The 21,368-nt window shown below is 40.3% G+C and overlaps 2 protein-coding genes and 1 long non-coding RNA gene across 3 annotated transcripts in view; 2 read left to right on the top strand and 1 right to left on the bottom strand.

Moving 5' to 3' along the window:
- The window catches only part of LOC138950793 (uncharacterized), a 53,499-nt gene extending 41,411 nt beyond the window's left edge, over positions 1-12,088 (top strand). Inside the window, exons 10-13 of the mRNA XM_070322509.1 lie at positions 187-329; positions 2,084-2,210; positions 3,553-3,648; positions 4,668-12,088. Coding sequence (XP_070178610.1) covers positions 187-329; positions 2,084-2,210; positions 3,553-3,648; positions 4,668-4,730 — 429 coding nt within the window. The 3' untranslated portion in view covers positions 4,731-12,088. The remainder of the gene's footprint in view (positions 1-186; positions 330-2,083; positions 2,211-3,552; positions 3,649-4,667) is intronic.
- Positions 12,089-16,334: 4,246 nt separating this feature from the next.
- LOC138950787 (uncharacterized) lies at positions 16,335-19,132 on the top strand. Its single transcript, XM_070322506.1, has 2 exons — positions 16,335-16,641; positions 17,237-19,132. The coding sequence occupies exons 1-2, from the start codon at positions 16,437-16,439 to the stop codon at positions 18,550-18,552; spliced, it is 1,521 nt and encodes a 506-aa protein (XP_070178607.1). The 5' UTR covers positions 16,335-16,436; the 3' UTR covers positions 18,553-19,132.
- Positions 19,133-19,393: 261 nt separating this feature from the next.
- LOC138950788 (uncharacterized) overlaps positions 19,394-21,368 on the bottom strand; it is a 2,105-nt gene continuing 130 nt past the window's right edge. The window contains exons 1-2 of the long non-coding RNA XR_011450794.1: positions 21,267-21,368; positions 19,394-20,716 (exon numbers count right to left, since the gene is read on the bottom strand). The exon at positions 21,267-21,368 is cut by the window's right edge and continues 130 nt beyond it. This is a non-coding gene — a long non-coding RNA (uncharacterized lncRNA). The remainder of the gene's footprint in view (positions 20,717-21,266) is intronic.

Below are 21,368 nucleotides of genomic sequence, written 5' to 3'. Positions count from 1 at the left end.
ACAACTTTTACTAACTTTTTTTTTTCCGAGCTGTAGGTGCAACGCCCATCCTTGATTAACCAAAATGCAGGGTTAAAACGGCCATACATGTATAAGCCCTCTCGTGCAAGAACGCTAGTGTGTGCGGGAGTTGCACCAAACCAAAACACAACTTTTTACCAACTTTTTCTCTTTTGTTTTCTTCAGGTGTACGTGAGAACACGGCCGTGCTTCAGAGAATTCCTGGAGAGAGTTGCGTCGCTGTACGAAGTCATCCTGTTCACTGCCTCCAAGAAGGTGTACGCCGACAAGCTCATGAACCTCCTGGACCCCGACAAGAAACTGATCAAGTGAGTGTGACTTGACTTGACTTATTCCTGTAGACTCCCTGTGGAGCATAGGGCCGCACTTTTTAGCACGCGTCATGAGCTCTTCTAGAGAGGAACCTTCCTGACTGGGCTGTTGTTGGTTTGTTTTTGTTGCGGTTTCTGTAGCAAGTTGGTTTTTTGGCGGGGTGGAGTTGCTAACCCCACGCCCAACCCTCCTCCTTTATCCGGGCTTGGGACCGGCTGAAAGACCTTTAGGGTGCATCCAGGCGGAGTTCAAGTGAGTGTAACCGAGTGTCATTACACCCCCGGTATAGGGGTGTGTATAGGTTTCGCTCGATGTGTTTGTTTGGGTGTTTGTGTGTTTGTTTGTGTGTCTGCAGACCTGTTTACACTACACATTGAGCGTAGTAAACTACGAATTTGAATAATATACTACGCAACTACGCAAGTCTGTCGTTTTCTACGCAAACGGTATTTAAAAAAAAAATAAAAAAAAAATTCTTTTTCGTCTTTACACCTGTTCCTTGTCCCGTTGTGCTCTCACACCGCCCCGTCCCTGCACGCAAACGGTATTGTTTCGGCTACGCATATCACAAGCGTTGTAGCTTGTTAATGCCGAATAGGCTTCTCCAAGCAAATGCCGGGCACAACTGAAAGCGTTACTGCCAAACCATGCGGGCGTTTCGACACAATGGCTGAACGCAGAGCACACGAAAGTGAAGATGAGAACTGTGAAGAAAATGACTCCGAAAGGCCACCGACCAAAAAGAAAAAGACGAGCAATGCGCCGAACCAAGTCTTTCTGCCAAAATATCATCAGGACTACCCATGCCTTGTCTCTTCGCGGAAAGGAAAACATCATGCTCATTGCACTGTCTGCAATTCCCATTTTTCCGTCAGTCAATCAATACATGTGGTAAAAAGTAGCAATCATTGTTCTTGTTGTTGTGATAAGTCGACGAGAAATTCTACACATTCAATTACAAAACTACACATTTGCCTCATTTTGCTCCCAGAAAATACACATGCAATGTTTTAGGGGTAAACAGGTCTGTGTCTGTGTTCGCATATAGATCTCAAGAATGAACGGACCGATCGTCACCAAACTTGGTGAACAGGTTCTATACATTCCTGAGACGGTCCTTACAAAAATTGGGACCAGTCAAACACACGGTTAGGGAGTTGTTGGTGGATTAAAATTATACAAGGACTTATACAGGGACATCTTCATGGTCAAAGGGAAATAACCATTCTCACTCAGTCACTGCCACCAACTGAGAAGGTTATTTCCCTTTGACGGGGGTGTTTTTCCTACCTCATAGGAATTTCTTGTTTTTTTTCATTTTCATGACTTTATTGTCCCATCGCTGGGAAATTCGGGTCGCTTCCTCCCAGTGGAAAGCTAGCAGCAACAGAGTCGCGCTACCCAAGTGCATGGGTGTTTAGGTGTAATCAGCCACCTGCACTTATGGCAGAATGACCGAGGTCTTTTACATGCCACAGGGGTGACACGGGGGTGGAACATGGATACCGTCTCTGAGTCTGCACATAAAGTTGACGCTGTGGCATAGATGTACGTTTGCGTAAAATTAGTACAGTCAAATCTGTCTGTAACGACTACTACTGGTCGTTACTGAGATGTGGTTGTTATACTAAAAAGGGGAATTATATCTAGGGAAAAAAAACGGAAAAAAAACCTTGAGTACAAAGTAAGATAAGGACGTCTAAAATGCTTTTTGTTTGTGAAAATAAAATGTTTGTCGGATTGTTTGCAGACACCGGCTGTTCCGCGAGCACTGTGTGTGTATCAACGGCTACTACATCAAGGACCTGGGCATCCTGGGAAGGGATCTATCAAGGACCATCATCATAGACAACTCCCCACAGGCCTTTGGCTACCAGGTGCCTGTACTTTCTGCAATTGTCAAAGATTAATAAAATAAAATTACCATGCTTTCAGGACTATAAGACGCAACTTTTTTCCTCAACTTTGACCCCTGCTCCAGACGGGCGCAGTGGCCTAGTGGTAATACGCCGGCCTCCCAAGCGGAAGGTCGTGGGTTCGAATCCCGGCCGCCTGGTGGGTTAAGACTAAGAGTGGAGATTTTTCTGATCTCCCCGGTCAACTTATGTGCAGACCTGCCAGTGCCTTATCCCCCTTCGTGTGTACACGCAAGCACAAGAGAAAGTGCGCACGGAAAAGATCCTGTAATCCATGTCGGGAGTTCGGTGGGTTATAGAAACACAAATATACCCAGCATTCTTCCTTTGAAAGCGGCGTATGGCTACCTAAATGGCGGGGTAAAAACGGTGATACACGTAAAAATCCACTCGTGCAAAAACACGAGTGAACAAGGGAGTTTCAGCCCATGAACGCAGAAGAAGAAGAAGACCCCTGCGTTCTGTTGGCCGGTACACGGCTGTTCCTGGCCTGCATGCTCGCTTGCTTGTTTTACCCAAATGCTTCCACGTTCCACATGCTTCCGGAAGATGGTACTTATCAGTGTATGGCTCTGAGCGAGCCGGCACTGCTGTATAGAGTGGAGGTGGAAAGGATGCTAAAAATAGCTCAGCCTGCCTGCAGCTAAGGAGGCAGAAATGAAGCTCTGGGAACAGCCGTGGGTATCGCCTTGTGTATGGCTAAAGAAGAGTGCACATCTTACCCACATCGTTGTACAAAGAAATATTTCACTCTAAACTAGGACAGGCAGCTGATCTCGGCTGAAAATATCGGTCATTGACCTAAGGTGGCTCACCTGCTGTTGGAATGTTGTGGCTTTGATCTGCACATCTGTGAACAAACATATTTGCAATCTGTATACTTCCTTTTACTTGCGGCCAATACACAGGAAGCGCCTATTGGGTGAACTTTTCTCATTTTAACCATAAAGTGGGGGTTGCGCCTTTTCAATGTGACGAACATCCTTTTCCTCCGTTTTTTCTCATTCTCTTGCCTAGAGCGTTTATACTCTCTCTCTCTCTCTCTCTCTCTCTCTCTCTCTCTCTCTCTCTCTCTCTCTCTCTCTCTCTCTCTCTCTCTCTCTCTCTCTCTCTCTCTCTCTCTCTCTCTCTCTCTCTCTCTCTCTCTCTCTCTCTCTCTCTCTCTCTCTCTCTCTCTCTCTTGTGTTCGGAAAGGTGCCAGGAGTTTAGTGCATAAGTTTTGATTCGTCTCCTTTTTCATTCTCAGCGTTCTATTTGTTGTTTGTGTGAGTTTTGAACAAACCTATTTTTGTGTGTGTTGCAGTTGGACAACGGTATACCCATTGAGAGCTGGTTTGTGGATCGTAACGACCGTGAACTGATTAAGTTGTTGCCTTTCCTGGAGAAACTGTACCATCTGGTGAGTACTTGAACGTAATGTTGCAGGCAGAACTCTCCTCAGATCCGGATTTTCCCGGAAAAGTAACTGCCTTCCCAAGAAAAACTTTTTGAGCAGGGATCATTTGCAACGAATCAGGAACTCGTGATTTGTATATATTTTTTTAGGAAAAAAGAGCTAATCGAGCGAACACTGCATGACATACGCATCATAGTGAGCTATTTGCTGCGATTGCTGGTTTAACTGGTTTTAACTGGTCAACCACTTGTTATTGTTAGCCTCACTGTCTGAGGGGCAACTCTTCCACAATGCTTGAAAATCCTGACAGAGTTACTTCCGGAAATCGTTTGTTTACGATTCCCATAAACTTCAAAGCCCCACCTGAATTGTTTTTGTGTTGTTTTTTAAGTCAGATTGTACAGCTGTGCTCAGATTGGCCTAGTGGATAAGACGCTAGCCTCCCTCTTCTTCTTCAGCGTTCCAGAATTTTCTGGTTACGTGTGAGCTTGTTTGCCCATTTGGGTTCCCCACACTATACTCTGAGAGCATAGTCAGCTTCACTCCGGGGGTTAAGGGTGGAGATTTTTACGATCCCCCAGGTCAACTTATGTAGAGACCTGCTGGTGCCTTACCCCCTTCGTGTGTCCTCACAAGCATTAGACCAAATGCGCACAGAAAAGATCCTGTAATAGTGCTTTTAGTTATGCGCTATAGAAATCTCCTTAATAAATAAAATAAATAATCCATGTCAGAGTTCGGTGGGTTAAACTTATAGAAACATAAAAAAAATACCAAGCATGCATCCCTCGAAAGCCATGTATGGCAGGGTAAAAACAGTCATAGTCATACACTTAAAAACCGTGAGAATGTCAGCCCAGGAACGAAGAAGAAGGACAGCTGTGCTCACTATTAGTAGATTCAGTGAACATTGACATTTCAGGATCCCGAGGCGAATATTGTATGCGAGATCTAAACAATTTGAATAACAAAAAATTTTCCCTGGAACTGAGATGTAATTCTTTTTCTTTTTTTCTCTCCAGAAAGAAGACGTGAGGCCACACATAAGAGAGCGGTTCCGTCTTCACACCTTGCTGCCGCCATAAGTTGTACAAGTTTACCCAATCACGTAGAACTTGTTGCTCTTCAACCAAGAACCTGTTCTGCTTGGCATCAGCAACTTGTTTTCAACTGTCAGGGAGTTGCTGCAGTGGGATACCAGTTTTTGTTTGCTAGTGAACGGCCGGCCATCTTTATGTTGTTAGAGATATTGTATCGACGGTGGAAAGACCAGCGAAGCAGCATTTGTTATTCGAAGGAGCAGAAATAATTTGAGGACGTGTGGATCGAGTTGCTTGGACTTTGGATTGGTAGTGAACGACCATCTTTATGTTAAAAATACTGACGGTGGATATACTAGTGAAGCAGCACTTGTTATACAGCAGCGGGGGGAGCAGACAAAATTTGAGGGACACCTGCTTTATGTCGGTGACTTGTATTTAAGGAGTTGCTTGGATAACTGTTTTGGCTTGCTAATGAACGGCCATCTTTATTTTAGAGAAACGGACAGAAGAAAAGCTCCAGTGAAGAATCCCTTGTTATTCAGTGGCTGGGGGAGCAGAAAGAATTTGAGGGACACCTGCTTGATATCGGTGACTTGTATTTAAAAAGTTGCTTCTTGTATAGAATATAGTCAATGTTTGTAAACATTTTAGTCAAGCAGTATGTAAGAAATGTTAAGTCCTTTGTACTGGAAACTTGCATTCTCCCAGTAAGGTCATATATTGTACTACGTTGCAAGCCCCTGGAGCAATTTTTTGATTAGTGCTTTTGTGAACAAGAAACAATTAACAAGTGGCTCTATCCCATCCCCCCCCCCCCCCCCCCCCCCTTTCCCCGTCGCGATATAACCTTGAACGGTTGAAAACGACGTTAAACACCAAATAAAGAAAGAAAGCCATTTCTGTCAATCTAAAAGTGATTGAATGCATAAAACTCATGAAATAGCCTATTTTTAATGTCAAATTCAGGGGTACACCACAACAACAAAAACTCTGTCAAGTGTTTACGATATGAATCTGCATGTGACAAGAACACGGCCATTCTTTTCGAAGGTTCATAAGTATATATGTCCTTTTTTTGGTCGGCCAGTTGCCATGCTAGCAGTTGTAATATTGTGAGAATTACTTGGCGTCAGAAATGTATTAGGTACCCTTTAATCATGTTTCATCACAAGACTTTTGTGTTTACCAATTACCAGTGGCTTTTGTGCTAAATTGAAAATTAATATATCTTGTTCTTGATCTTGCTCAATAAGACCAGTTACCACAAGTTTGAATCAGGATTAACCACTGCATTGTACTTAACATGACCTGTTAGCGCCAAAAAGATTAACGGTAACTGAATGAATGCAGACTTTTGATGCTGATTAAACTTTTTTTGTGTGTTGACTTTAGGATATTGCATTTGAAAGATTGCAGTCACATGGGTGGGATTCTTCCGGTATATGCCGGAAATCCGGATTCGATTATGGCAGATCTGTTTACCCTTACTATTTTGGAGTAATTTATTACTATTTTTGTAGGATTTTGGGTGGAAAATACTCTATTTCAGTTCAGACTACTTCCTCCGAAAACGGCGTATGGCTGCCTAAATGGCGGGGTAAAAAACGGTCGTACACGTAAAATTCCACTCGTGCAAAAAACACAAGTGTACATGGGAGTTTCAGCCCACAAACGCAGAAGAAGAAGAAGTTCAGACTACGAATTTGAAATGTGCTTTAACTAATTTGTGTTACTAATGTTGTTGTCTGTAACCACTGGGTTACTATTTTGGTCATCAGAATACTATTTTTTGACTTGACCATTACTCTTAGGCCAAAAAAAATAAATAGGTGTGGTTACGGTAACATAGCTAAAAAAAAATAGTGTAGGAAGGTAGGCAATCACTTTTTTTTTTTTAACTTTTTTTTTCTAATGTGTACAAATTAAACCTACTTGACAGGGAAATAAGTGTGCGACTCGGGCGCTTTCGCTTTCATTGCGTTTTCTGCACTCGTTTTCTTGTGTGTGGGTTTTTTGTTTTTTGTTTTTGACAAATGTAATAAAAAGTTATAGGGTCGGCCCCTAAAAATAGGGTAGGTCGGGTTACCGTAACCACACCTATTTTTTTTTTTAGGCCTTATCAAGTTTTGGGGATAAACAGGTCTGTTACGGCCTTTTTTTGGGGGGGATTTTGTTGTTGTTGAGGATTCTTTAGGATTCATGACATTGTTCAGTCCCGCCCATGCAGTCAAAATCAGAGACTGTTTCCTGGTGAAATTATGATCTGTAAAAAGGTTGTTTTTGTTTTCAACTATTGTACACCTGCTTGTGTTGAAAGAGCAAGGCCTTTTTCCTTTTCATGACGAGCCTCATTGAGAGTGTAATATATGTTATGATTGTGATTCTTTTTTCTTTCTTTTTTTTTGTTTGTCGTTAAACTTTTTGTTTTCAAGGTCAGCCATATACTGTACACTTGTAAGTGTGATGTGGAACTACTTTCATGACTGTTATGACTTGTTACATGTATGTTACTGCTTTCAACTGGGGTCAAAAATCCGTTCACACACAATACCTTGTGAATATGTCATATGGTAAAAAGTGCAGAAATCAAACTTTTCAATCACATCGTTACCCCCAGCGGGTTAGGGGGAGTCCCATATTGGTTGGGACGAGAAAGAATTTACCCGATGCTCCCCAGCATGTCCGAAGAGGCGACTAGCGGATTCTGTTTCTCCTTTTACCCTTGTTAAGTGTTTCTTGTGTAGAATATAGTCAATTTTTGTAAAGATTTTAGTCAAGCAGTATGTAAGAAATGTTAAGTCCTTTGTACTGGAAACTTGCATTCTCCCAGTAAGGTCATATATTGTACTACGTTGCAAGCCCCTGGAGAAAATTTTTGATTAGTGCTTTTGTGAACAAGAAACAATTGACAAGTGGCTCTATCCCATCTTCCCCCTTCCCTCGTCGCGATATAACTTTCGTGGTTGAAAACGACGTTAAACACCAAATAAAGGAAGAAAGAAATCACATCGTTTTCTGAAACGCCAGAATTTCTAACGCAGGTCAGGGCTGAGGTGCACAGCAAAGTTACCAACCGCGGATTGGGATTGGTTGAAATTTAGATTTGTTGTGATTTCAACCAATCAGACCCTGCGGTTTGTTCTCAACCGTTTGGGTGGCACCCACTTTCACTTCGTGCACTTAAGCCCAGATTGCAAGTCATTATGAATAGTGTTAGGCTCAAGGATGTCATTCTTCTTGTGTGAGCCTTCAAGTATGCCATTACAGATGTGTTCAGGGTTTGGGATAAGCAGGCATGGGAATTCTCCTCGGGTTTCCGAGAAAAGCTACACACTTCCGAGAGAAACTAATTCCTCTTCCGAGAAAAAACAATTTGAGGAACAAATATCGAAATAGACAATCTTCCTAGTATGACCAAAGTCCTCCATAAAACTGTCCCTTAATTTTGTCAGATTCCGCCTGCATGTAAACATTTTGAAAATGCCGACAAGTGGCGAACGCAAAGCTGGTGATCGTAATGTTGAAATTTGGTCAAGTTTTTTTTGCTTTCTAAAATTCATGAAAAATACTCCCAGAATGTGCCAGGATTACACGGATTTTAATCTAGATTTCAAAACAATTCTGGAAGTTGTGGAATCCCCTTGTAGTTTTTTCTTTAAAGGCACAGTGCAGCTCACAGCCTACGTTTTGCGTTTTTGTTGCAGCTGAGTGCATTTACAGTTCAAAAATCCTCCTATGGTAGTAAAACAAACCCCAAACTACCCAACGACGACATCTGTGAAGCTCGACAGCTTCTTGTTCACGCGAGTGCATAAATTAACCTAGTTATTACATGGTGTTTGGTCGGAGTTCGATTCAACTGAGTGATTCCGGCCTCCATTTTGTTTTCCATAAACTCATGATGACGTCTGACATAGTTTGCTAATGACGTGTCTTTTTGTGCATGATGTGGTGATCTACCTGATCTAAATTTAGATCCAAAAATAGGTCAAGACCAGCCGGGTCCGAGTACGACATTAATTCGTAAAAAAATCGCAGTTCTTGACTCTTTGGGTGTAAGTCAATGAAACTTGGTAGTTCTTCTAACGGATAGCTGCCTGAGGTATTACTAAAAGCCCCAGGGGCTCCGTGCACCTGGATTTGACAAGTTCAGAACCTGTAAATCAATGTCCATGCCTGATAAGACCATCCCTCCAGTTGGACACATACTAAAAATCAACATCCTTAATGCTTCTTAGGGCTAGGGGGAAGATTTTACCCGATGCTCCCCAGCATATTCTCTTTTTTTTTTTTTTTTTTTTTTTTTTTTACGCATGTGGGAATAGTCTCTTTGGCAGGTAGAAGAGAGTATTCTGAAATCAAAACTGCATTTTTGCCTGAAGGTTGTTCAGACCTGGGAACCCATACGATTTTTCCGTATTTTGTACGCTTGATTGTGTCAAATACGATCAGTACGGTCGCTGGAGAGAAAAAAGATGACGAGAACAATTCTTTTTTTTTCTTTTTTTCTGTCTCTTTTAATGATTGAAATAACTTTATAACTGCATTTGATCAATGATTACAGCTTTTGTCATTGCACATTGAAAGAAGCATTTATTTTAAAGGTATTGGTAAACCTAATTAAAGGTGCAACGGATTCGCGCGAAGCATGTTTCAATCATCGATGTTAAATGTAGTGTGGAGTACACTATTTTTCCGAAAATACACCACGTTTGTTTGAGAATACTCCAAATGCTAAACAGGGGTTCCCAGGTCTGGTTGTTATTTTTGCTTCATAACTCGGGCTGGGTTTGGGGAATCAGCTACATTTGTTTGTCCATTACACCATCAGGACATCTTAACCCTAACACTGGTGCAATTCTGTAACACATGTTACATAGCCACTGGTGAATTAACAGAGAGAGAAATAAAGAAAAACGGTCATATAGGTTTTCGCATCCATGGGAGGTAATCGGAACCGACCAAACAGACTGAGCCAGTAGCGCGACATGTGTCGTGACAATCCGGTGACAGTATACGTAAAGTAGCGCGACATATGTCACGACAACCAGCCTAAGGGTTAACTTTGAGCGACTCAGAATCTTAATGGAATTTATTGGTACATGCATTGACAAATCTAGACTATATTCAAATAGAGTTTAAAATTTAGATGTGGTTATTAGTGTTCTATTCATCATGGGTTTAAATTCATTCAGCCGTCAATGATTATGAGTCATGTAAACAATTTCAGGCATAAATTTTGCTGTGTTTCTGCTATAGTCAATTGTGAGTATTGGCAGCTTAGGCTAAAGTCCAGGCTTGTGCTTAAACAACTTTTCACCTGATTATAATAATGTATTACAATACGTTTGTGTCTGTGGTTTTAGCAAATGTGTAATATAAATTGTGCAGCTGTGGTTAATTAATTCACTGTAATTTGTTCTTTTGTACAAAATTGTTGAATGGTTTTCGTTTGTGCTAAATGAACACTGTTCTGTGTGTTCATGATGAAGTGGATTTAATGTGTATAATATATTACTGGTTTTCTGTGGTTGGGACAAATATAAACAGGAAAGCATTGCGTGTCGTTGGAGAAAAGAAAGAAACAACATGTACATCGTTTGTCTTGTTCATGGTAGTCAGCGGGATATTGTTTTACAGAATCATGCGTACCATTTTATCATGCTGTCAAGAAAGTTCTTGTTATTGAATTTTTAAAATGCAGAAGTGACATGTTTATGAACACACTTTATGTGTAAATATTTTTGATGTACACATTGTACGTGTATATATATATCTAGACACACAACTGATTACTGTACGCAGCTTATGTGTATATATATCTATACATATATATATATATATTAGGTATATATGATGCTGTTACTCGTTGTGAAGTACGTCTTTGCAGATTTCAAGCTGCGTTTTTGTGTGTAATATATCACATTTTTAATGTTCCGTAGCCTTTTTGATGATATTTCTGTCTTGATTTTAATGCAGTGGTTTATTCCGATTAAGTTTCTGTCTCTCTTTTGGTATGTCGGATCCATTCTATTGTATTTTTAAAATGAGAGATTTTTTTAACATTTTCTGACAGAAAATGGGAATGAATTAAGTTTGTTCATTTTGTCATCTAATTCAATTAAAAAAATACGCCTGATTTTGTTTTTCTTGGAGGGTACCTTCTTAGATTCTGCAATTTTTAATATTTCTTGGTAGAAAATGTAAATATTGAGTTTGTTCATTTTATCATCTAATTCAAATGATACTCCCGTTTTTTTAATTGTTTTTATTTTTTATTTTTTAATAAATTTTCTTGTTGTTGAGAAAAAGGATTATGCCATCCATGTTCAGTTGCTTGCATTCGTAAGAGCGTATCGCATGAAATGATTTTTGTTCTTTGATTTGAATTTGGATTTAATTCCATGTGAAACTAGCAGCATGCACTGCCGTGGAACTTAATTTTGGATCAATTGTTTGGGTATTTATATAATTATAAGAAATGTGTGTCTTTTTTTCATTTAGTTTTTTTCAGGAAATTTTTGCAGCGGAGAGCATTAATACATCTCTAATTTTCAGCTACAGATGACACTAATTTTGCTGCCTTCTGTCACAAAATGTACAGTTCATTGCATTGGTTTGTTTGTTTGTTTGCTTAGTTTTAAGTCTTCAACTTTTTGTTCTTTACGCAATTTCTTTTAATGAAGTGTATAATGGATTATCTTGAAAGCTTGCATCTTCTGTCGTGAGTTAGTCGCATCTCTCTCTCTCTCTCTGTCTGTCTCTGTCTCTCTCTCTCTCTGTCTGTCTGTCTGTCTCTCTCTCTCTCTCTCTCTCTGTCTGTCTGTCTGTCTGTCTGTCTGTCTCTCTGTCTCTCTCTCTCTCTCTCTCTTTCTCTCTCTCTGCACCTGCCCATGTGTACTCTTTGCTTATAATATAATGTTGATTGCCTTTTGCCACATTCCTTGAGTCGGGGAAGTTTGATTTAGAGTTGTTGATTTTTTATTTGAAGTATGGAGCTTTTATGACTGGCGTCTCTTCCGCAAAAGTAAATTAACTCTTTTTTTAATTGATGAATTATGAGGTTCACCTCCTTCCCCCCATATCTCCCGGTTCTTCTGGTCCTTTCTTTTCTCTGCTTTCATATACTCAAGTGGAGACAACAGTCTGTGAAGATTCCCTTCTATCACAGCATTGCGTTTTGCTTGAAGTTCTTTCTGTGGTGTGCTTATTGTTGTTTTGTGAATATGCATGTACACTGTACTTACTTGGATCTCTCTCTCTCTCTCTCTCTCTCTCTCTCTCTCTCTCTCTCTCTCTCTCTCTCTCTCTCTCTCTCTCTCTCTCTCTCTCTCTCTCTCTCTGAGACAGGATTTAGTAGCCTTTGAAATTTACAAAATAAAGATTTTTATTTATCTTTACTTCTGTGTGTGTTCTGTTGAATGAAGAGTGAGTGCGTGTGTAAGGTTGTGATTGCTATATGACTGCGTGTATTTGCATTGTTTGTTTGTTTGTTTGTTTTCTTAACGCCCAGCCGACCACGAAGGGCCATATCAGGGCGGTGCTGCTTTGACATTTAACGTGCGCCACACACAAGACAGAAGTCGCAGCACAGGCTTCATGTCTCACCCAGTCACATTATTCTGACACCGGACCAACCAGTCCTAGCACTAACCCCATAATGCCAGACGCCAGGCCACTAGATTGCCAATTTTTGAGTCACTTGAGAAAAAGTGACTCTATGTAATCGGTCAGTGTTAGTCTGTCCGGCCGGCCGGCGGCCATCCGTAGACACCACCTTAACGTTGGACTTTTCTCGGAAACTATCAAAGCGATCGGGCTCATATTTTGTTTAGTCGTGACCTCCAATGACCTCTACACTTTAACGATGGTTATGTTGACCTTTGACCTTTTTCAAGGTCACAGGTCAGCGTCAAAGGAAAAATTAGACATTTTATATCTTTTCTCGGAAACTATCAAAGCGATCGGGCTCATATTTTGTTTAGTCGTGACCTCCAATGACCTCTACACTTTAACGATGGTTTCGTTGACCTTTGACCTTTTTCAAGGTCACAGGTCAGCGTCAAAGGAAAAATTAGACATTTTATATCTTTGACAAAGTTCATCGGATGTGATTGAAACTTTGTAGGATTATTCTTTACATCAAAGTATTTACATCTGTAGCCTTTTACGAACGTTATCAGAAAAACAAGGGAGATAACTAGCCTTTTCTGTTCGGCAACACACAACTTAACGTTGGGCTTTTCTCGGAAACTATAAAAGTGACCGGGCTCAAATTTTATGTGAACGTGACTCATTGTGTTGTGAATAGCAATTTCTTCCTGTCCATCTGATGCCTCATATAATATTCAGAACTGCGAAAGTGACTCGATCGAGCGTTTGCTCTTCTTGTTAAGTCTTAGGTATGACCCGGCCGGGGTTCGAACCCACGACCTCCCTATCACGGGGCGGACGCCTTACCACTAGGCCACTGTGATGCAGTCTCTTCACTTTCTGAATCTCGCACTCTTTTTGACTCACATGCGAAGCAAAAGTGAGTCTATGTACTCACCCGAGTCGTCCGTCCGTCCGTCCGTCCGTCCGGACGTCCGGACGTCCGGAAAACTTTAACGTTGGATATTTCTTGAACACTATTCAGTCTATCAGTACCAAATTTGGCAAGATGGTGTATGATGACAAGGCCCCAAAAAACATACATAGCATCTTGACCTTGCTTCAAGGTCAAGGTCGCAGGGGCCATAAATGTTGCCTAAAAAACAGCTATTTTTCACATTTTTCACATTTTCTCTGAAGTTTTTGAGATTCAATACCTCACCTATATATGATATATAGGGCAAAGTAAGCCCCATCTTTTGATACCAGTTTGGTTTACCTTGCTTCAAGGTCAAGGTCACAGGAGCTCTTCAAAGTTGGATTGTATACATATTTTGAAGTGACCTTGACTCTGAACTATGGAAGATAACTGTTTCAAACTTAAAAATTATGTGGGGCACATGTTATGCTTTCATCATGAGACACATTTGGTCACATATGATCATGGTCAAGGTCACTTTGACCCTTATGAAATGTGACCAAAATAAGGTAGTGAACCACTAAAAGTGATCATATCTCATGGTAGAAAGAGCCAATAAGCACCATTGTACTTCCTATGTCTTGAATTAACAGCTTTGTGTTGCATGACCTTGGATGACCTTGACCTTGGGTCAAGGTCACATGTATTTTGGTAGGAAAAATGTGTAAAGCAGTTCTTAGTGTATGATGTCATTGCTGTCAAGGTCAAGCATGTGAGTCGTATGGGCTTTGCCCTTCTTGTTTACATTTAGTCAAGTTTGACTAAATGTTTTAACGTAGAGGAGGGAATCGAGACGAGTGTCGTATGTGCGTGTGTGTGTGTAGAGCGATTCAGATTAAACTACTGGACCGATCTTTATGAAATTTTACATGTGCGTTCCTGGGTATGATATCCCCAGACGTTTTTTTTTCATTTTTTGGATTAATGTCTTTGATGACGTCATATCCGGGTTTTTGTAAAAGGTGAGGCGGCACTGTCACACCCTCATTTTTCAATAAAATTGATTGAAATTTTGGCCAAGCAATCTTTGACGAAGGCCGGACTTTGGTATTGCATTTCAGCTTGGTGGCTTAAAAATTAATTAATGACTTTGGTAATTAAAAATCAGAAAATTGTAATTAAAATTATGTTTTGATAAAATGATCCAAAATTACGTTTATCTTATCCTTTATCATTTTCCGATTCCAGAAACATATAAATATGTTATATTCGGATTAAAGACAAGCTCTGAAAATTAAAAATATAAAAATTGTTTGGATTAAAAACACGCTCAGAAAGTTAAAACGAAGAGAGGTACAGAAAAGCGTGCTATGCAGCACAGCGCAACCACTACCGCGCCAAACAGGCTCGTTAATTTCACTGCGTTCTGCACGAGCGGCGGACTACGGTCATTGCAGACCTGTTTACCCTTACGATTTTGGCGTAATTTATTACGATTTTCTGAGAAAAAAAACGCCATTCTGCTATCCGTGTCAAGACTACGATTTTCATAAATAAAAAAAATGTAAAAAAAAAAAAAAAAAAAATTTTTTTTCTTTTTTTTTTCTATTCACATGTTTGGCATTGTTTTTTTCAATGGCAAAATGGGGTGAAAAAGCACAGGACTGACCAGAGATCATGTCTGTCTGATGAGACGCTGGAGAGCCTTATTCTAGTGGTGAAGTCTCGCCCTCACTCATTCGGCAAGCGCAAGTACAGCAGAGAAGCGCTTGACACACTGAAAAAGGCCTACTACGAGCAAAAGAAAAAGAATCAGTGATGCATGTGCTTTTGATGTGATCTTCTTTGAAATTATGATGACTACAAAAACTGACTGATGTGTGAATGATGGATATATGTGCATAATTGCGTTTCGCAGACACAGTTGTCATGTGCGTTGTAATTGGCGACGAATGCTGGATGATTACTATTTTTGTGCCAGGATTACTATTTTTGGGGCTGAGCATTACTCCAAAACACTTATGGGGGTAAACAGGTCTGTCATTGTGAAAAAATGCAGTGCGTTCAGTTTCATTCTGTGAGTTCCACAGCTTGACTAAATGTAGTAATTTCGCCTTAAGCGACTTGTTTCTTTTTACATTTAGTCAAGTTTTGACTAAATGTTTTAACGTAGAGGGGGGAATCAAGACGAGGGTCGTGGTGTATGTGTGTGTGTGTCTGTGTGTGTGTCTGTGCGTGTGTGTGTGTAGAGCGATTCAGAGTAAACTACTGGACCGATCTTTATGAAATTTTACATGAGAGTTCCTGGGTATGATATCCCCAGACGTTTTTTTCATTTTTTGGATTAATGTCTTTGATGACGTCATATCCGGTTTTTGTAAAAGTTGAGGCGGCACTGTCACACTCTCATTTTTCAATAAAATTGATTGAAATTTTGCCCAAGCAATCTTCGACGAAGGCCGGACTTCGGTATTGCATTTCTGCTTGGTGGCTTAAAAATTAAATAATGACTTTGGTCATTAAAAATCATTGTAATTAAAATTATTTTTTTATCAAACGATCCAAAATTACGTTCATCTTATTTTTCATCATTTTCTGATTCCAAAAACATATAAATATGTTATATTCAGATTAAAAACAAGCTCTGAAAATTAAAAATATAAACATTATGATTAAAATAATATTTCCGAAATCGATTTAAAAACAATTTCATCTTATTCCCTGTCGGTTCCTGATTCCAAAAACATATAGATATAATAGGTTTGGATTAAAAACACGCTCAGAAAGTTAAAACGAAGAGATGCACAGAAACTGAGCGTGCTATGCAGCACAGCGAAACCACTACCGCGCTAAACAGGCTCATCAGTTTCACTCCGTTTTGCACTGACAAGCGGCGGACTACGGTCATTGTGAAAACATGCAGTGCGTTCAGTTTCATTCTGTGAGTTCCACAGCTTGACTAAATGTAGTAATTTCGCCTTACGCGACTTGTTCATGTTTCACTTTAATCACAAGTTGTCATGCAGACGCTGGACGAACTATGTCTAAAGAACAAAGACTCAATGCTGAGAACACGCGCGCTTCCGGTAAATCGGAAAACGTCTTTTCAGCGTAACGGCCAACTAATTGGTCGACTTTGCTGAAATTATCGCCCTTGGCGCCGCGCGGTGTCGCCTCGGTAATTTGGGGCCAGGCGCTTGAGTGACGCACTGCCATTTTGGTACACAGCGTGTACAATGCCGAGTACATGTTGTTGTGTTTACGGATGTTCGAATCGATCGGGACATCTATTTCCAAAGGATCCTAATCGTCGCAAACAATGGGAAACTGCAGTGAAGCGGGAGGAGGAGAAGAAGAATTGGAAGGCTACCAACTGCAGCATTGTGTGCAAGGAGCATTTTCTTCCAAGTGACTACCATGCTTCGGACTTTGGAACTGACGGTATGTTTACATTGTTTTGGTCGCAGATTTTGGTCAGTGACGGAGGCTATTAAAGCTTTAACATTCAGTTTGTGGTTCGGGACACACTGCTAAATTGTTCTGTTACGAAATTCACACACTTTACGTGTTTTTACCGGTGTTTTTCTCCCGGTATTTTTAGAACATTGAGTCCTGGCTCAGGATTGCCCCCACCCTGCAATAGTCGCCACCTCTCCCTCCCCTCTCCTGTACGTTCACAATAGAAATCCCCTCCTCCCCCCTTTCCCATAAAATAACCTATATAATTATCTTGGTCACTGTCAAAGTAGGGTTGTTGACGGATTGAGGGTACGTTGGCTGGGGCTCATACCCCTGGCAGCTCCAAGCAAATCAATATCGCTCAATCAAGAGACGTGAAAACTGACAGTGTGTGTGTTTAGTTGTCTGTTCGCTCGTCTGTCCGTCCGTGTGTTCTAGGCCCCGTTTATATTATTTCATTTTCCTTTCTTATAGCTGCAGCGCACCACCAAACGTGAAGTAATTGCCCAGTACAGGGATTTTTCACCGAACCAGAAGAAGAAGAAGAAGTTGTACTTATGAATGTGTTAATTTGCAGGGTTGCCGCGGAAGCAGAAATATCTAAAGAAGACGGCAGTACCAAGCATCTTCCATTGGACCAAAATCAGGACCCCAGCTCAAAACAGCAGAGAGGAAAGACTGTCGAAGCGACGAAAAATCCAAACTGCAAAAAAAGCTGCTGAGTGGGAAAGCCTTCATGCAGAGGAGAATGAAAGTTATGAACCTGACATAATTATACAAGATGAAGAATTTATTATTGAAGCTGAAGTGGAGATTGATTCTACTGAAGTCAATGCATCTGACACTGTGGAAAGTAAACCTGCACCCTGTTCTTCAACAGATAGCTATTTTTTCCCTACTAGTAGTACTACAACCAGCCATGAATTTGGACCTCAAGTCGAGACAGTACAAGCTTGCCAAGGAACCAAGGGCATCAACAGTGTGCAACAGCCCTACTTATGTATTGATTCTATCAAACACTCTGACAAATTTGTGCATCATTACACAGGACTTGAAAGCTACTCTATTTTCCAGCATGCCCTTTGGTCTCTGGGTGAAAACATTAACTGTCTCAAATATGCTTATTCTAAATCTTGTGCTTGTTTGTCTGTTGAAAATCAGTTCCTTTTGATGCTCGTTAAATTGAGGCGGCATTACCCACATATTGAATTAGCAAGAATGTTTGGTGTGTCAGAGTTTACTGTGCAGAATGTTTTTGTAACATGGGTAAACTTCTGCTACCTTCAGTGGGGAGAAATAAATTGGTGGCCAGATCGTCATTTAGTAACCCACTTCTGCCCGACAGATTTTAAACTCAAATTTCCTACCACAAGGGTCATTGTTGATGCGACAGAAGTGAGGGTAAAACAGCCATCAAACCCAAGAGCACAGAAAGCTAGTTTCTCCACCTATAAACATGGCAACACAGTAAAAGTATTGGTAGGTGTCACCCCTAGTGGTCTAACATCATATGTGTCTGATGCATATGGGGGTTCCACAAGTGACAGACAGATTGTTGAGCGCAGCCCACTACCCCTTCTTTGTGAAAGTGGGGACTCCATTATGGCTGACAAGGGGTTTAACGTTCAAGACATTTTTGCACCAAGAAATGTACTGATCAACATACCAGCATTTTTTAAGAAGAAAAACAGGCTAGGTGTTGCTACCTTGCAAAAAGACAGAAAAATTGCCAGCAAGAGGGTGCATGTTGAAAGAATAATTGGCATGGCCAAAGTTTACACCATCTGTCAACATAAACTTAACCTGTTAGAGACAAGACTTGCATCCAGAATCAGCACAGTATGCTTTTATCTGTGTAACTTCAGAAAAACAGTGGTCAGTCGCTTTGCGTAACACCAATGCCAGTGGATTTGAAAAGGCAAAAGCACCATCTGTATTTATCATTCAGTCAATGAAGAAAAGAAATGTGTGAATAAATAACAGATATAGATTCAGGCAGTGATTTTTTTAATGAATGTGGTGAAGTAGCATTGAAACATCTGAAACTACAAAGTTTTCCTTTAATAGTAGTCATTACTGGCAAAGAAAGGTAGCCTTTTTTTTTCTTCTTTAAAAAGCAGACACACGCACATTCAAAAAAACTTTGAACACTTGAAACAGAATTCCATGGATTTACTTTGAAACTTTAATTCATATTAATTTCCATTTCATCCAAATCCAAGGCATATGCCATTTAATAACAAACAAAACATGCCAAACAGTAATTTCAAATATACTTTAAGAATCTCTATTTGACTGTTCAGCTTCACATTGTATAGATCTGCTACCAACAACCACCAACAGGATACAGTTTAACATTGTCTGTGTTCTTACAAGACCCAAACAGTAAGGAGATTTATCATTGATAATCATATAACTTATAAGTATCCATTGTGTGTGCACACACAATATGCATACCAACTATGCTCGCATACCAACTATGCTCTGTGCATCTCAAAATGCTTTCTTTTTTGGTATAGCTTTATCATTCTTTATTCTAATCTACAGAACATATTCACGGTTGCATGATCAAGGTTTCACGGTGTGTAAATAAATGTGTCATACTTTGAAGAATCTGTTTTGTTTAAACATGTATGCCTGAGGGAGATTTTTTGAATGTGTTTTGTTTTACGGATTGACAATAACATTAGCAACACACACCAACACAATACATAATTTTGCAACCTTATGTGTGTTTATCTTTAAGCAAAATCATCAATCTCAGAAATACTGTAAACTTGTACCATTCTTTGGTGCGTCACCAGATGTCTGTTAAATTAACCCATATAAACTTAACATTGACTTTATCAAGATAACACTCAAAGTTGCAGACTAACTTACTACACACCTACAGCCAGTAACAAACAAACTCTTTATACAAAAAAAAAGTGTTTTAAGTATGGGGTGGGTTCAGTATACGTTTTGCTCAGTATACAAACAAAAGTGTGTGTGGGGAGGGGGGGGTATCTATGTGATACACTAACAAGTAATACTTTCAAAACATGGTGATACTATAAATTTTAAGACTGAAATCAACCATGTCCATCACTCCGATTCACCTTGTTCGGCCTCAGCTGTTTCATCAGCAACAAAGTCTCTGTACAGATTTGTCTCAAGTAGAGCAAGTTTGAAATGGTTGTCAAAGAACTGCTGCAACTTCTCAACCATTGATGTGATGAAATCATCATCTTTTGGAATTTCCAGTATCACCAGGTCTTTGAAAGTGTACACTACAAAGTATGCAAACTGTGCTCCTACACACATCTGGCCTTGAACTTGGTAGAAATAGTCATGCGACTTTTTCAGTTTGTAGCAGCCTTACTTTTTTTCTAGGTATGGAACATTGTTCTCTGAAATGGGTAGATCTTTTGCACTGAAGGGGCATTTCACTTCCACCACTGACTGCGACCCACCCTCTTCTTCAATAATAGCATCTGGTGACGCCCCCAAGAATGGATAAGTTTTACATACATACAAACCACAGACACTGATCTTCTCTGTGGCTGCCGCAAATTTGTGTAGGGCTTTAAATTCGTATTTCTGTCCGTGTTTGATTGAGGGTGAATTGCATGTTGGCTGTCTGTATGTCCATTTTTTTTGCTAGAGCTGTGATGTCACTTCTACTTGTTAACTTACACACACGGCCAAAGTTTGAGGATTGTAGCCTCCTGGTCCTCTCTGTAGCCCACATCAGCGTCAATTTCAACATCAACAATGTAATTAACTTGTGTCTTCATTTGTGCCTGACATTTAGATTTGATAAAAAAAATTATTAGAGTGTCCAGGTGCAAATCTACAATGGGTCAGGTACCTTTCCTTGTACATGACCTTTGCAATGGTGGTCAATTTTGCTCCGTTGTGGGACAGGTAGGCAGCCACACCTCTCTCTGTGATGATTGGTATCGGGGAGCCCAGGTTGATGTCCTTGTAGAGACTGCTGTCAGGCACTGTCATTGCCTACTCCTTCTCCAGGGTTGTTGTGCTGCCAAAATTGCTGTTTCTTGCGTATGCTTCCAGTCTGGAAAAAAAGAAGATTTAATTAATACAGTATTTTGATACAAATGGAAGCAAAGTACATAGCTGTAATTTTGTTCTCTGTCAGACAGCACAAAAACACATATTTTATTATGATCATTACTCTTTCAGTTTTATAACAAGCTGCACTGTTGAACTTTCACACCAAAAACAAACGGTTTCCAAGTTGTTTTTTGCAGTTACAAAGTTCACCCCACCCCACTTCATCCCCGGCCTCTCTCTCTCTCTCTCGCCAAAATTGTTTATCAATCTCAACAGTGAATGCAGTGGGATGGGAAGTTGAGATAGATCTAGCTTGATCTAGCTTGTCTCCCACTCGCTGCCCAATTTCTCCGGTCTTTGCTTCTGTTTCCATACTGTCTACTGGGTGTTCGTTGAATCCCTTTCTTTCATAATACATTGATTTCACCTGAAAATGTTTACAACACAACGCGATTTAAATCAGAATCAGAATGAGAAAGGCAGCGATAGTTTGTCTTGTGCCTGTAGCAGACGACTAGCCGAGATAAACAAATGAGTTTTCTTTCACTTACCTCTCCACAAGATCTTGTTTACGCCCGTCAATTTTGGCTCCTCGTTTCCTACACTCATCCCGAAGATCAGAAAGCTGCATGTCGCCGAATTTCTTCATCTTT

This window comes from Littorina saxatilis, linkage group LG16 (assembly GCF_037325665.1).
Source record: "Littorina saxatilis isolate snail1 linkage group LG16, US_GU_Lsax_2.0, whole genome shotgun sequence".
Lineage (NCBI taxonomy): Eukaryota > Metazoa > Mollusca > Gastropoda > Littorinimorpha > Littorinidae > Littorina > Littorina saxatilis.
The sequence above is the reverse complement of the archived record's forward strand: the minus strand, read 5'-3'. Positions and strand labels throughout refer to the sequence as shown.

Coding starts and splice junctions, on each gene's coding strand:
- LOC138950787 (XM_070322506.1), top strand. CDS start 16,437: ATGCCGAGTACATGTTGTTGTGTTTACGGATGTTCGAATCGATCGGGA. Junction 16,642..17,236: donor TTCGGACTTTGGAACTGACG/GTATGTTTACAT, acceptor GTTAATTTGCAG/GGTTGCCGCGGAAGCAGAAA.